The sequence below is a fragment of the Talpa occidentalis genome, unplaced genomic scaffold (genome assembly GCF_014898055.3).
Source record: "Talpa occidentalis isolate TD23 unplaced genomic scaffold, MPIMG_talOcc4v2.1 talOcc4.6, whole genome shotgun sequence".
Lineage (NCBI taxonomy): Eukaryota > Metazoa > Chordata > Mammalia > Eulipotyphla > Talpidae > Talpa > Talpa occidentalis.
This window is the reverse complement of record NW_023604972.1, coordinates 94,481,796-94,496,119: the sequence shown is the minus strand read 5'-3', so window position 1 is coordinate 94,496,119 and position 14,324 is coordinate 94,481,796. Positions and strand designations below refer to the sequence as shown.

At 45.0% G+C, this 14,324-nt stretch overlaps 1 protein-coding gene across 1 annotated transcript in view; it reads left to right on the top strand.

The window, feature by feature from the left end:
* The first annotated feature begins 1,060 nt into the window (after window positions 1-1,060).
* SERINC5 (serine incorporator 5) overlaps window positions 1,061-14,324 on the top strand; it is a 104,462-nt gene continuing 91,198 nt past the window's right edge. Inside the window, exon 1 of the mRNA XM_037530173.2 lies at window positions 1,061-1,209. Coding sequence (XP_037386070.1) covers window positions 1,183-1,209 — 27 coding nt within the window. The 5' untranslated portion in view covers window positions 1,061-1,182. The remainder of the gene's footprint in view (window positions 1,210-14,324) is intronic.

The window sequence follows — 14,324 nt, the reverse complement described above, 5'->3', positions numbered from 1 at the left end:
TTGTCTGGATTGTCTGATTTATGGAATGGAAACAGTAATGGTTAAAGAATAAAAGAGTTTGGGGCCTCCCTGGTGGTGCAACCAGTTAGGACAGAACTTGTGAGACTAGCCATAGCCTCTGCTGCACAAGTTCCATCCCAAGCCAGGGAGATACCCACATGGCACGGCAGACCTCTCCTAACTGGTCCGCTGCTCCCCTCAGCAGTGCATTTCAGTGGATCCGCCTGTTCTGCTCCCCCACTCTGTCTCTGGTGAATCCTCTCACCCCTCAGCTCTTGTGTGCATGGACGGGTAAATTAAAAAAAAAAAAGAATAAAAGAGTTTGGCGAGGTTCACACTAACGAAAATCCCTTTACTCTTCCTGGAGAAGTGGCTGTGAGAAGAATAGGTTTGCATAGGGAGAAAAACTAAAGGTGCTCTCTTTAACTCCCGCAAGGTACAAAAAATTATTGGGGTGCCTCTTTTCAGTGAAGCCAGGTGAGAGGCTGCTGCAGGGACACGAACTGAGTCGCTGGGTCGGGATGCTCTCCCAGGAGGGGAGGCGAGAGGGGCTGGACAATATTACAGCTCAGTAACCTGGAAGCTGGGGAGTGCTCTCACAGGACGCCCCGGAGAGCAGTGGGAGCGTCAGACCGAACGGCCAAGTGCTCGGATTCGAGGAAACTTGGGCAGCGGAGACTTTCCCTAAAGTGGAGACGTTCTCTTGGCAGATGAGGGAGCTGACAGCATTTCAGGAACAGGGATCCTGTGGCTATCCCAGTAGGGCCCGGAGCTCAGAGCAGCGCCCAGGGGCGCCCTCCTCGGCGAGGAAGCGCCCGGCACCACACGGTGGGTGGGCGGGCTTGGGCGCCCAGCGTCGAGCCGGAAAGCGACGGCCCATCCCCGCCGCCTGACGCCAGCGGAAGTGCGAGCTCCTGGCGAGCCTGCCCTCAGCCGCGCACAGGGAAGGGGCGGGGCCGAGGCCCCGGGTGGGCGGGGCCTGCGTGGCGGGCGGGGCGGGGCTTGGGGGCGGGGCTTGGGGCGGGCGCGGGGAGACTGTTTTTATCCAGGCGGTGGAGCCTGGCGCTCAGCTGGGGCTGCTTGGTGTAGGGCTGAGCTGGTGCAGATTGGAGAGCTCGAGGCGGACAGAGCCAGGAGGCCTGAGGGGAGCGGCGAGCGCACCCCTGGGCGTCGGCCGCCGCGATGTCAGCGCAGTGTTGTGCGGGCCAGGTAAGCCAGGGAGGTCGCCACGCTGGTGGCGCGTGTCGGGCGAGCTGGCTGTGCGCCCCTGCGCTGCGACCGAAAGTGGGCAGGTGAGGCGGTGAATCGTCTAGGGTTGACCCCGTGCCGCCTGGATGAGTGCCCAGCCCGGAGCGCGGCGCGGAGCCGCCGGGTAACCCTGTGATATGGGTGGGAGAGAGGAGACGCGGGGAGTCCCCGAGGCGGCGCAGAGGTCTAGGCGTCCGGCCTCGCGGACTTCAGGGAGGGCTTGGAAGGCAGGTCGGGGATGGGGGGGCAGGTGGGTGAGGATCCCTAGTTGCTTCTGGAGTCTGGCGCCCCCGCTCCCCTTTCCAGGGAATGAGTGTGGTGCGGAGCTGCATAGCCACCCGGTTCTGTCTACCCAGTGAGCCCAGGAGAAGATTTGGGTTCGGTTTCGTCTGGTCTGCTTTACTAAACCCGGGTCACAGGAACCAGCTTGCGCTTGGCATCTCGAAATGGCTCGATATCTTCAATAACGTCTCGAAATCTGGTTTCCAAACTACCGCACTCAGGTCTGGGAAGAGGGCAAACCCAGCCCTCCCTGTTGCCCGACCCAGCCCTGGCTAGACAAACTCGGCTACCTGGGGAGAGCCGAGTCTTCCCGCCCCTCTTTTCTATTGAACTTGCCCGGACCTGTTTTGTAACTCTCTTGTTAAACTCATGAGGTCTTAAAACATATATGACCATTTGGGATAGGCGTCTTCTCCCGATTAGTAGTGAAAATTAGTTTGTGACCCTTTTTTGCTAATTTCAGTCCTTCCTACAGAGTTTGGAAAAAAAAAAAAAAAAACCGAAGCAGGTAAAGCCTTCTCAGGTGAAGCTTCCTCCTTCCTATCCACAGTGATAATCAGCACGTCTGTCCACATTTAATGGTGTGTTTTCACAAATAGATCTAATCCTGGGGGGTGTTCAGGTACAGGTGTGCTCATAGATTCAGCTTAGGACAAAGGAGGCCAGTCGTTAAGAGAAGCAGGGGTTAAACTGAGTTTCTGTAAGGAGCGCTTTGTACTGGCAGATAAACCATCCTCTTTCTAAAGACTTAGTGGAGTCATCACTTGATTTTTGAGGTCTAATGCAGTAAGTGGCATGCATTCAGACTGACCTTTTCAGAGATGAGGAACTTGAGGTTTTTCTCTTGAGATGTAAGAACTTGCCCTGGATTAGATAAGGACAGAGAGAAGATACTTACCACCTTCCTGGCCCATCTGATACCCTGAGAAGTGGAAGAGACTGTTTTCCAAATCTTCAAAATCTCAAGAAAGCTTTGCAAATCTTATATTGTTTTAGATACTTTCCGATTTGATGCAATTATTCAGTAATTTTTATTATTCAGTAATTACAGTATAGCTATTTAGGGGGCATCTGTCCTCCTCTATTCCTATGAAAGCCTTGTGAAGCTTTCTGTGACTCCAAGCAATGAACTTAGGGCTTAGAAAATTACTAATACTTATATGTTCTTTTCAAAAAGTTACCGGTATGGTTGATATTTTGACTAGATTTAATGACTGGTTTTTAGAATCCCCCTCATGACTTTGGAAAGAACCAAATTCTGGCCATTCGTCACAGGAAAGTTGACTTCTGCTTTCTCAGGACTGTTTGAGTTATCACTGTGGTAGATCTCAACTGAGTGAGATAGTGATGACTATGATTTCATATGGTTGGGGCTAATAAGTTTACATTAAAAAAATACAACACTGTCAGAAGCTATCTAAAATCTAAGTCTTGTTTTTCTGAGCACTTATGTATGATCTGTTTTTGCTCACAACATTTCTGACACTGAATGTATGTCATGTATTTTTTTCTCCATCAGCTAACCAATTCCCGAACTCTCGACACCAGCATGTCAAACAATTCCATCAATTCTGACACTACCAGGAATTAGTATTCTACAGGGTACTCTAGGGTAAAGGCTTAATCACATCCCCTCACCCCCACCTCCCATCTTCCATACGGGCAATGAAGATTAAATATATTTTTATTTCTTATGTCTGTGGAGCTGGAGATTTAACAATGAACCAGACGGACCGCCTCTTTGCCCTTAGTTTTAGGTCCATTTTGGGGGAGTGGAGGCATTTCATAAGCATGTAAACCAAAACAATAGGGACTGGTACTGTAACACTGGGTAGTGTTGTTGGAGAAAACTGTCTAAGGAGATGCTGCTGGAATTGAGACTAGTTATTGAAGAGAGGCACCCAAGTAAGGTTCATGGTAAGGAGCCCTCCAGGGTGTTCGGGGAACAGAGGGGAGTGCGTAATAGCTAGACTGTCATAGATGAGTGAGATCAGAGAGGCAGACAGGGACAGATGTGGCCATCATTGAAGTTTGGATTTTATTGTGGTTTCAGTGACAGGCTTTTGAAAGGTTTTATTTATTTTTTCCCTCCAATCTTTGTTAGATGGAGGATATCTAGGATTTGCTCAAAGGAAAGTAGTGACATTTGGCAAATACTCCTCCACTAAAAGAAGTAGACATTCTTGGCTGTGGGGATGGTACTTATGATATCTAAGAGTATTCTGCTTAACTGTGACCACCCAAGAAACTTTATTGGAAGTTTTTGAGAAGGGCAGAGCTGTGGTTTGATTTGCATTTGGAAGATCACTTAAAAAAAAGACAAAAACTGAACTGAGAATATACAGGGACAAAGGATAATTGCTGTTGGAAAAGGTGGACAGTCAGATGCAAAAGAACAAAACTGGATGCCTGTCCCACATCATACACAAAAATTAAGTCAAGATGAATTAAAGAATAGAACATAAGACTTGAAAACATAGAATTTCTAGAAGAAAACATGAGTGGGTAAGCTCCTTGATATCAGTCCTAGCAATTTTTTTTTATTTGATATCAAAAACAAAGGCAGCAAAAGCAAAACTAAACAAGTGGGATTATGTCAAACTAAGAGGCTTCTGTAAGGAAAACCATCAACAAAATGAAAAGGCAGTCTACTAAATAGAAGAAAATATTTGTAGGTCATGTACGTGATAAAGGGCTAATATTCAAAATATATGAAGAACATATAAAACACTCATTAAAAAAATCACTTTGGGGGGCCTCCCCTGGTGGCGCAGCGGTTGAGCGCTGGGCTGCGAAGCTGCCCGCAGCCTCTGCAGCACCGGTTCGATCTCTGGCCTGGTGGCCAGGGTCCCACATGGTGCACAGACCTCTCCTGCTGCTGCGCCCACTGCTCCCCTCAGCAGTGTACTTTGGTCCTTCTGCCTGTTCTGCTCCCCACTCTGGCTCTGGTGGATTCTCTCACCCTCCTGCGCTTTTGACTGTACCCAGTGCTTGTATAAATAAATCTAAAAAAAAAAAATCACTTTGGGGACCTCCCTGGTGGCACAGGGGTTAGCACTATTAAGCTATCTCCAGCCACTACTGCTTGAGTTTGATCCCTGGCTGGGAGCTAACCCACCTGGCGCAGCAGACCTCTCCTTTCTCACCCGCTGCACCTCTCAGCAATGTATTTCAGTAGATCTGCCTCTTCTGTTCCCCACTCTGTCTCTGGTGAATCCTCTCACACACCCCCCTCCACCCCAGCTCTGGCCTATACCCCAGTTCTTGTATGCATGAATAAATAAAATAAATGTTAACAAAATCACTTTGGATACTATGCATACTGGACTGTATCAGAGATTACCATGGAGATGCTGGGGTTCTGATGATGGGTGTGGGTGCATGGTGCCTTTGGGTTCCTCTGAACAAGATTTCGGCAGTTTCCCTTCAGCTACACCGGTTTATTGAGGAAAAAGATATTTGCATAGACACAAACAGGCCACAGCTGTATTTTCAAGGTTTATTAGGAAAAAGAAATGCCTGCATAGACACAGGCAGTTAAAGAACTGCTTTTGCAAGGAGCAGGTTAAAGAAAGAAACCCTCAGAGATGCAGGAGGGTAGTCTTAAAAGATCTGCATTTTTGCCAGAGGCAAGGGGTGTTCTTTTATAGTGTTCTTTGGGGGTTGGTGGGAGGGAGAAGAATTCATTCCTTTGTGGAATTTTCTCTCTTTGGGGTCAGGTTGAGTTGATTTTCTGTACCAAATAATCCTGATCAGACCTCAGATTCCTGGAAACTTCCATAGCTGCTTAACAACTTGTTAGCCCTACCCTGACCTCTGTTTCTTTGTGAGACCTTCCAATTCCAGTTTTACTACTCTGAGCTTCCAACAGAGGTAGAGAGGTCAAAGATCTTCAAAGTTTTTTTAACTGCCTTCCATGTGTAAGCAGTGTTCTAGTCTTTAGTAATAAACAGAAATCCTTCCTGATGGACTTTGGGCCCTGAAAGTCTGCTGTTGCTATTTTCCTAGGAGGAGAGTGTAGTCCCTTAATTTAGGCAGTAATCCTGAGTCATGGGGATGCCCTTGGCTTCTGGGCATATTTTAGAGGTAGTGCTGAACTTTGCATGAATTAGAGATGGGGTGTGGAAAGGAGACAGATTCTGTTTTTGGCCTGGGCAACTGGATGATGCCATTTACAGAGGTGAGGTAGGAGGTTGGGAGGGAGGAGGACATGTGGTTATAGTGAGGGAAGCCCATAGTTATTTTTTGACTTTGTTACATTTGGTTATAAACTAAATGGAGATGGCAAGTCACCAGTTGGATATTTAAGTTGGGAGAAGTTTGAGATGGGAGATAGAAATTTTGAGGACTTTAACAGAAGACTATCAGGAACACTGTGTAACCCAGAAAAAAGACTGGATTTTGGACTCTGGTCTGGGTTTGAACTGGATAATATGGACAGAGAGGGCTGTTTAGGTTACTTACTCTTTAGGTTATTTCCTTCTATTAACTTAGTTTTCCTCAATTGTGGAATGAGTGTGGTAATCCTGAAGTTACTGGGAGGATTACATGTGATGAGAGACATAAAGACTCTAATACAGGGTTTGGCACAAAGTAAGGAACCTCTAAAATTTGTTTGTTAGTTGCCATTACCCATTCAGTGACCTAGACAATCTCTAGGTCATCTTATTTTTATATTAACTCTGATATACCCTTCGGTTTTGATTAGGTTGTTGGTTAATGGATGCTAGTGGACACGGATTATAGGGGCGTACCGTTTGGGTGTCCAGCACAGTGGAAGGCCCTTGGGGATTGAGTGATGAACAAAGAGTGTCCTTGCTGTCCTGGAACTTGTGGACTGCTTGGGGTAGAAGTGTGGGGGAAACTATCTATGAAAATGACAGTGCAACTGTCAGAGGGGACATGAAACATGTAATTGGAAGATCTAGACAGTCCTTCCAAGGCAATTTGAGAATAAGACTTGGCAGGATTTACTCCAGGCAAGCGTAAGCATTAATGATTATAATAACTGTAGCTAAAAGTTTATTTCATGCCTACAGCCTGCTGTCTGCTTTCACCTAGATTATATTCATTCTAGGGGTGGGGTGGGGTGGGGGGCGTGGGATAATGTTCTAATTGGCATTCTTTTGTAGGTGAGACAACTTAAGTACAGAGAAATAAGTTAGCTCGACTGATGTTACAGGGTGATAGCCAGGTGTGAACATTGGTCCACCAGACTCCAGTTGGAACATTTAATGACTAGACTGCTATTTCTTTATTATTCTAATATGAATGGGTAATGAGTTGCACATTTTGTTGCTCTTGATAGACCTAACACAATTTTGAATACACAGCTGCTAGGCTGTTTTGATGGATATTGGTGGCTGCCAATAGTTACTGGTTGGGTGAGGCTTGACTTCTCATAACCTGGCCAGGTTATAAAGTAAGCAAGTCTTAGACCAAATTCTGCCACACGTGCAGACACTGATAGGCAGGCAGTCAGGCACAGGGCTGGCAGGCAGCTTGGTCTGAGGCTTCATGGAGTCCCAGTTCTTTGCTCTTCTTGGTACACTGACATGCAGCTTGCTTGAAAAATTCATCTAAGCGTCATTCTAGGAGGAAGAAATTGAGCAACACTTCCGAACCAGCTGGACCCCATGGATGGATCAACCCATGGCCCCATTTTCAAGGTGAACACTCACTCTGTCCTTAGAAGCAGTTCATGCAAGGACAGGAAAGCCCAGGTGAAAGTATTTTCAGCCAGATCTTATTACTTGATCACTGAGATTTTCCCTGGTGAAAGCTCATTTCTAATGTCTGTTAATGTTAATTAGTAAAGCCACCAGAGACTATCCATTGGCAAAGGTAAATAAAGTCAGACATTAGTTGCAGCCATGCAAACAGATTTTTTTAAAGATTGATTTATTTATGCATACAAGAACTGGGGTACAGGCCAGAGGTGTGGGGGTGTGTGTGAGAGAGGATTCACCAAAGACAGAGCGGGGAACAGAACAGGCAGACTGACTGAAATACACTGATGAGGGGAGCAGTGGGCAAGACAGGAGGGTCTGCTGCACCATGTAGGTAGTTTTCTGGCTGGCTGGGGTTCAAACTCATGCTGCAGTGGCTGTGGATAGCTTGATAGGTTGCTTCTTAACCCCTTGCGCCACCAGGGAGGCCCCTGCAAACATTTTATTCTGTAACCACTGATAGCAATAGGAAGAGCTGAGCTCCATTCCGACTTGCATAGAGTTGACTGGGAGTTTTAAGGGGAGAATGAGGGACTAGGCAGGAGGGGGAGTGAGTGTCCCAGGTAGTGTCAGCAAGTGAGAAGTGATGGGTCGATTAGTATATATGAGATTAGAGCAGCTGTTTCTGCTAGCTGGCTTGTTAAGATTCCTTCCACTGAGACTGCAGAAGGCCCTTTCCTTCCTGATGATTACATTTCAAAGAAGGGCATTTGAGACCTTGAGAAAGCGATCCAGAGTGGTAGGAAATACATATACATCTCAAAGGGACAGTGGAAGGATTCCCAATATTAAGGCTCTTAAGAAAGGGAGGTGGGTTCTATTTCAGGTGTTGACATGAACAAGCAGTAAATTTCTTTTGACAGCTATGAACTTTTCCAGACAAGAACTTAAAAGACGAAAGTTGACTGGATCATCCCAGGGATGCAGCCGTAGGCAGCTAAGCAGCCTGTTGAAAGTTTGGTCAAGTGCAGAGTTAGGGCAGAGTTGTTACTTGCCTAAAGTTTTTGGAGTTTTCATCTTTATGATGCTTAACAAAACCTGAGGTCCTCAAAGGTAAGAGGATTTTAGAGTGTGGTCTCTGATTAAGTGTTATTTGGAATGGGTCTCCCTCTTCAGGGCAACTGAGAACCTCTAGGTTGTAGTTTAAATGTGTGTATGCGCGCGCTCACACACACACACACACACACACACACACACACACACTCCATGAAGACTTTAAAATGAATATTACACAGTACATAATAGTAACAATTTCCCTGAAGTATTCTTTCTTCATAAAACCCAGATCTCTACTTTTCATGCCGAGCTCAAGAGGCATTTTGTCAGTAATGATTTCTCCCTTGTTTTGAGAGTTTTCTCAGACCTTGCTCTTAAACTTGTCTATACCACCTAACGTGTGATGATCTTGTGAGGTGGAATCATGTCCTGGTTCTTACTGTAGGTGTGTCCTTTCTTTTAGAGAGAACACCTGCGGAAAGGGGCCTGGATGTCTCAGGACCCTTAGGGCTCTCAGTTCTTGTGTCTTTTCTCTGTGAGGAAAGAATTCAACGTTGAGACCAACTTTATGCAGAAAAGCAGGAGCTTTATTGCTAGATAAGAGGAAGGACAGGAAAGCTCTCTGAGCAGAGAGGGGTCCTGAGTGGGTTGCCATTGAGGGGCCAAGAAGCAGGTGTTTATATGGGTATAGTGGGCAAGCAGTGGGGGTGTCACAGCATTGCGCCTCTTGCTGATTGGTTACTGAGGTCTCCTAGGTTACTGAGGCCCACTGAGTCTCCCAGGTTACTTGGCCTGCTTTCCTGAAAGGAGCTTAGGTTCATTGCTTTAGCATTGTATTATTGTGTTGGTGGTCTTCAACATTCCATTTTTAATTGGGTTGGGGGCACCTTGACTTAAATCAGTTGTTTCTCAGATTGATAAACGGGCTTGGCCTACTGGGGTTGGGGGCCACCCTCCTGGTTCCAACTGTTTGTTCCTGTTTCAGATTGATAAATAGTCTTGGGACACCTGGGCTTGAGGCACCCACTTCCTGACTGACTACCTGTACCCATTTCCTAACTTCCTCATTCACCACCGTGACCTTGATCATACCATGAACACATGACCTTGAACACACTATGATCATGACCTTGAACACACCATGCCTTTGGTTATAAAACATTTTTTTTTAAAGATTTATTTATTTATTTGTACAAGCACTGGGTACAGTCAGAAGCGTGGGAGGGTGAGAGGATTCACCAGAGCCAGAGCATGGAACAGAAAAGGCAGACTGACTGAAATACACTGCTGAGGGGAGCAGCAGGCGGCAGGAGAGGTCTGCGCGCCATGTGGGACCCTCGCTGGTGGCCGGGGATTGAACCACCGGCACTGCAGAGGCTGCGGGCAGCTTCGCAGTCTAGTGCTCAACTGCTGCACCTCAGGGGGAGGCCCTACAAAACATTTTTTAAGCAAAAATTTCTCCCTGCAGCTCTTTATGGGGCCTCATTACATCATATATTGCACCCTTAGAAGGCCTTAATCCAGGCACAAAATATTTATTCATTCCATGACTGAAGCTTTTTTGAATAATTTGTGGCATTTGTGAAACATGCAGAAAGAACCATATTTTGATATTTTACAATCTAGTCACTCACTCACTTAATATATTTTTTTTAAAGATTGGTTTATTTATGCATACAAGAACTGGAGTGTAAGCCAGAGGTGCGGGTGGTGAGAGGATTCACCAGAGAGAGTGGGCAGCAGAACAGGCAGATCTACTGAAATACACTGCTGAGGGGAGCAGCGGGCAAGTCAGGAGAGGTCTGCTGCACCATGTGGGTCACCTACCTGGCTGGGGATTGAACTTGTGCTGCAGAGGCTGCAGATACCTTCATAGTGCTGTGATTTAATCCCTGTGCCACCAGGGAGGTCCCCACTTACCTTTAATATATATTACTTTGTAGAATTGGGATTGTGTTGTAGGTGCTGTAATCAAGCCTACGGCTTCTGCTGAATCATGGGGTGACCAAGGATGTATTTAGCATGCAGTAGCCACTCTTGCAGCCATTAATGTTTTCTGGGCTTAAGTTCAGATGATGGTGGATCTTTACTTTCAAACTTGATGATTTTTCCATAGGTGTTAAATAAAGTTAAATGTGTGAAAGTGAGTGAATAGGATTGTGTTATGTGGTTTATATGTTTCTATTCCTAAGAGACTACTAACTAAGAAGAAAATTCCTAATTATACTCCCTTTAGATGCCATCAACACTATATTTCAGTCATTCTCAACATTTTCTTTAATTTGGATCTTTAGCCTGTCTAGATGACATTTGATCAGTTTAACTGCTTTGTGAAGGAAGCCATTTGTTCTAGGTACATAAAGCTTGAGTCCTGTGCTTCTTATGACTAATATTGGCACTTTTATTTTTTGATTCATTTTTATAAAACTTGGGGCAAAATGCAGTGAAATGCCCACATAATTGCTCTACCGTGCTGTCAAAGGTTGTGATTCAGCTAATGGTGAACTGTTGCCTAATTTAGCTCACTGGTGAGCTAATACAGAAAGAGTGGTTTGGAGAGGTCTTTGTGTAGTTTGCCAAGTTCAGACTGCCGGAAAGATAAGTCTGTCACTTACCCCGAACAGTAAAGAGAGTGAAGGTTGCCTGCGAGGTGGAAAGTTAGCATGGCGTTTGCTCTTTCAGATTTATTTTCTTGGGCTGCCTTATAGCTGACCTGGGCAAGTTGACAAGTAGCTCTGGGCTGTGGCAAATCTGAGTGGGATGACTGCTGAGGGCTGATCTGGGAAGGGGAGGCAGCCGCTGACTCATCTCTCCGATAATGAGAAAAAAGGTAGCACCTCCTGCCCCACCGCTTGCTTCCACCCCCTTTTCTGTATATATAGCAGCTGTAGATTTCCCATAGATAGTGAATATATCGGGGTGAGTCAACTATATGGAGACTTGGATGTTTACTTTTCAATTTCTCAGGTGCTTTAGTGTAAATCACTGCTTAGGAGCTTCAGAAAGCATCCGGCTGTGACTATGGCCTCTGCTATGTGCTTCAGAGCCCTGCATGGTCAGTTCATATATAATTTGATTTTTTAAAGAGGAAGCCCTCATAGAAGCTGGTATAGCTGCACAACTACCCATTCAACAAAATTCCTTTTTATCCTTTGACCAAGCTATTTTGGGGTGGTCTCCCCAAGAGTTAGATAGGCTTTTCTTAATATTCCTGGAGTAGGCTGGGGGATACTAAGCAGTGTGGGAAACTGAGGTGCATGGAGGTCTTGAGAACTGTGGGAGATCTGTCAGTTAGTTAAAGAACCAAGATTGTTTTGGGTTGGGAGCAGTGAAGGTCCTGGGGCCTAAAGAATTTTTGTCCTTGTCTCATTCATTTGCACTTTTTCTAATTGTGAAAGCTATCACTGCTCTCCGTTTTTAAGCTGCAGAAGAATATGGGGTATTGTGGCAGGATGCATAGGGCAGGTTCTCTATCAATTGGGGCAGATGGATAAAGGAGAGTCCTGGAGCTTTCAGGAGGCTGGCAGGCCTCCCAGCCACACCCACCCTCCCCTTCTCTTTGGGCTCTCTGGTGTTCTCTCATGGCCTCTTCCTCTTGTAGCTGTGGCTCCTCCTCTCTTAGCCGTTCTCTGCCTGATGCCGCCCTTATAGCCTCAGCCTCCAGGCCCAGGTGTGCCCACTCATGCACGCCCGCATCACACTCCAGATGCCACCATCAGGCACGAGTGCCCCCGCCCATGCTCCCGAGTACCTCCTGCATTCAAGGCCGCATGTGCTAGCTACAGAGGCCAGTGCTGTAAAAGCCTGACCAATTCATTTACCCTACATGCAGGTGTAGGGTTTTTTTGGTGAACATTTCCTCTCTATATAAGAATCTCATCCTTATTACGCTTAGAGTGAGAATGAAGTCACCCCTTCTTGTCTGTGATGTGATGTCTTCCTACCTCTTTCCTTGATGCCCTAAATCCCAAAACACAGAATAAATATGTCCCCTCCATTATTTCTTAGAACCTAGAGCTGTATAAATTCTCTGTATGTGTGATCTTTGATTTTTCCTTCGCTAATCCTTCTGATGGTGTTTTGATTACTTTTCAACCTGAAGAATCCAAAGAGGGTAGGGGATTTCCCCATGTCCCGGCAATGTTTTCAGCTTAAACAATATTTTTTATTTTTTAATTTTTTTTAAAGGAGATACACTTACTACACAGATCTTTTTATTTATTTTTTAAAGATTTTATGTATTTATACAAGAACTGGGGTACAGGTCAGAGGCACGGGAAGGTGATAGAATTCACCAGAGACAGAGCGGGGAGCAGAACAGGCAGATGGACCAAAGACACTGCTGAGGGAAGCAGCGGGCAAGGCAGGAGAGGTCTGCCACACCATGTGGGTTTCTCCCTGGCCGGATGAAAATCAAACCTGCGCTGCAGAGGCTGCGGACAGTTTCATAGTGTGGCGCTCAACCTGCTGCACCACCGGGGAGGCCCTAAACAATATTTTTAAATTGTACTTAGGAATAAGGATCCTGTGTTAGTGTCTGGAGTCAAACAGCATTGATTGTGAGTTTTCATTATGTATTGCTGTTAGTTGGTTAGATGCTGAGAGCAATGATGATCAAATTACTAATCTAAACCACTGTGATTATCCCTAAACAATAAGACTTTCCAAGTAGTTCAAAGTGAATCTTTGCAACCCTAGTTAAAATGTCTTTTAAAACATTTCCAGTGGTATCTTCTTATCATCTAGCTTGTGAATTAATGATATTTTAAAAGATTTTAGAGCATAATCTGGGAGACAATGTAGTGTGCATGTAGGAAATTCAAATATTGGATTGGTTTGATTATATAAAACATCTGTTTGAATTTTAAAGGAAACGGGATTTTACTTTTGGCTTTTCTTCTGCAAGAATTTGCCTTGTAAGATTAAAATTGGGTTGATGTTTAAGGAAAGCAGCTGTGATGGAAAAACTTAGAGTGGCTTTTTATCACAGAATAAATTTTGAAAGTTTGTGGGTTTGAAGTAAGATTACAGTATATAGTGATTAGACAGCACCCCGCCCCCACTCCTTTGGAAACTGTCTAGTCAAAACAAAAGTAGGAAAAACACATACACACAACCTCTTAAATCTTATTTATGCAAAGATAACTAAGAGACATGGAAAATCAGACTTCTGTTTGTTCAAGTATCATTTTTATAAACTGGCCAACTGTACTTTGAATCAAAGCTCATGAGATCCTTATGGGATATATTTTCCAGTTTTTTTTCTTCTCCAATTATATTGCAAGAAGTAATTTAATGGAGGGTCGAGTCTCCTAATGCTCTGATCATTAGCGTGTTTGGGTCACTAAAACTGGGGAAGAATTCAGTCTTTTGTTCTGGACCCAAGCTCATTGAACTCCTCCAGTGGCGTTCTTGCAAACAATGGCAGTATTTTGTAACTGTAGTAATGAAATTGCTCTCTGTAATAGAATTCTCAATCAATATGAATTTTCTTTGGTTCTGTAGCATTATTCCTGAGGACCCTAGAACATTGTTGAGTTACTTCATTTGCTTAAAAAAAACAACAAAAAACAAAAAACCACAACAATGCCTAAGGCAGTGTATCAATTGATAAATAATCATGGAGTACCTAGTTTAATATATTTCAAAGCCAGTAACCTAGTGACATTCTTGCTTGGGAGCAAGTGAATTGATAATGAATTTCCTTGACTATAAGATTTTTCCTAAGGCAGAACTTCTTTGGAGACCATCTGAGCTTTGTATAGCTCAGCTTTGGACCTTAAAGCCTCCCAAAGGGAAAGAAGCATATGGTCCCTTGAGGGAGAAACTCTCCCTTGGAGTAAATGGGCCTATCCAGGGGAGGGGGTCTCTTAGAGTGGGTTCTAAGGGTTCATTCCATGCAGCTCTGCAGTTTACCCACTTGTGTTTGTATGTATTCTGTACTCTTCCAAGAGCTTCTTCTCAGAAGAATCTTTTTTAAATTTATTTATGCATATAAGAACTGGGGTACAGGCCAGAGGTGGGGGGGGGTGAGAGGACTCACCAGAGACAGTAGGGAACAGAACAGCC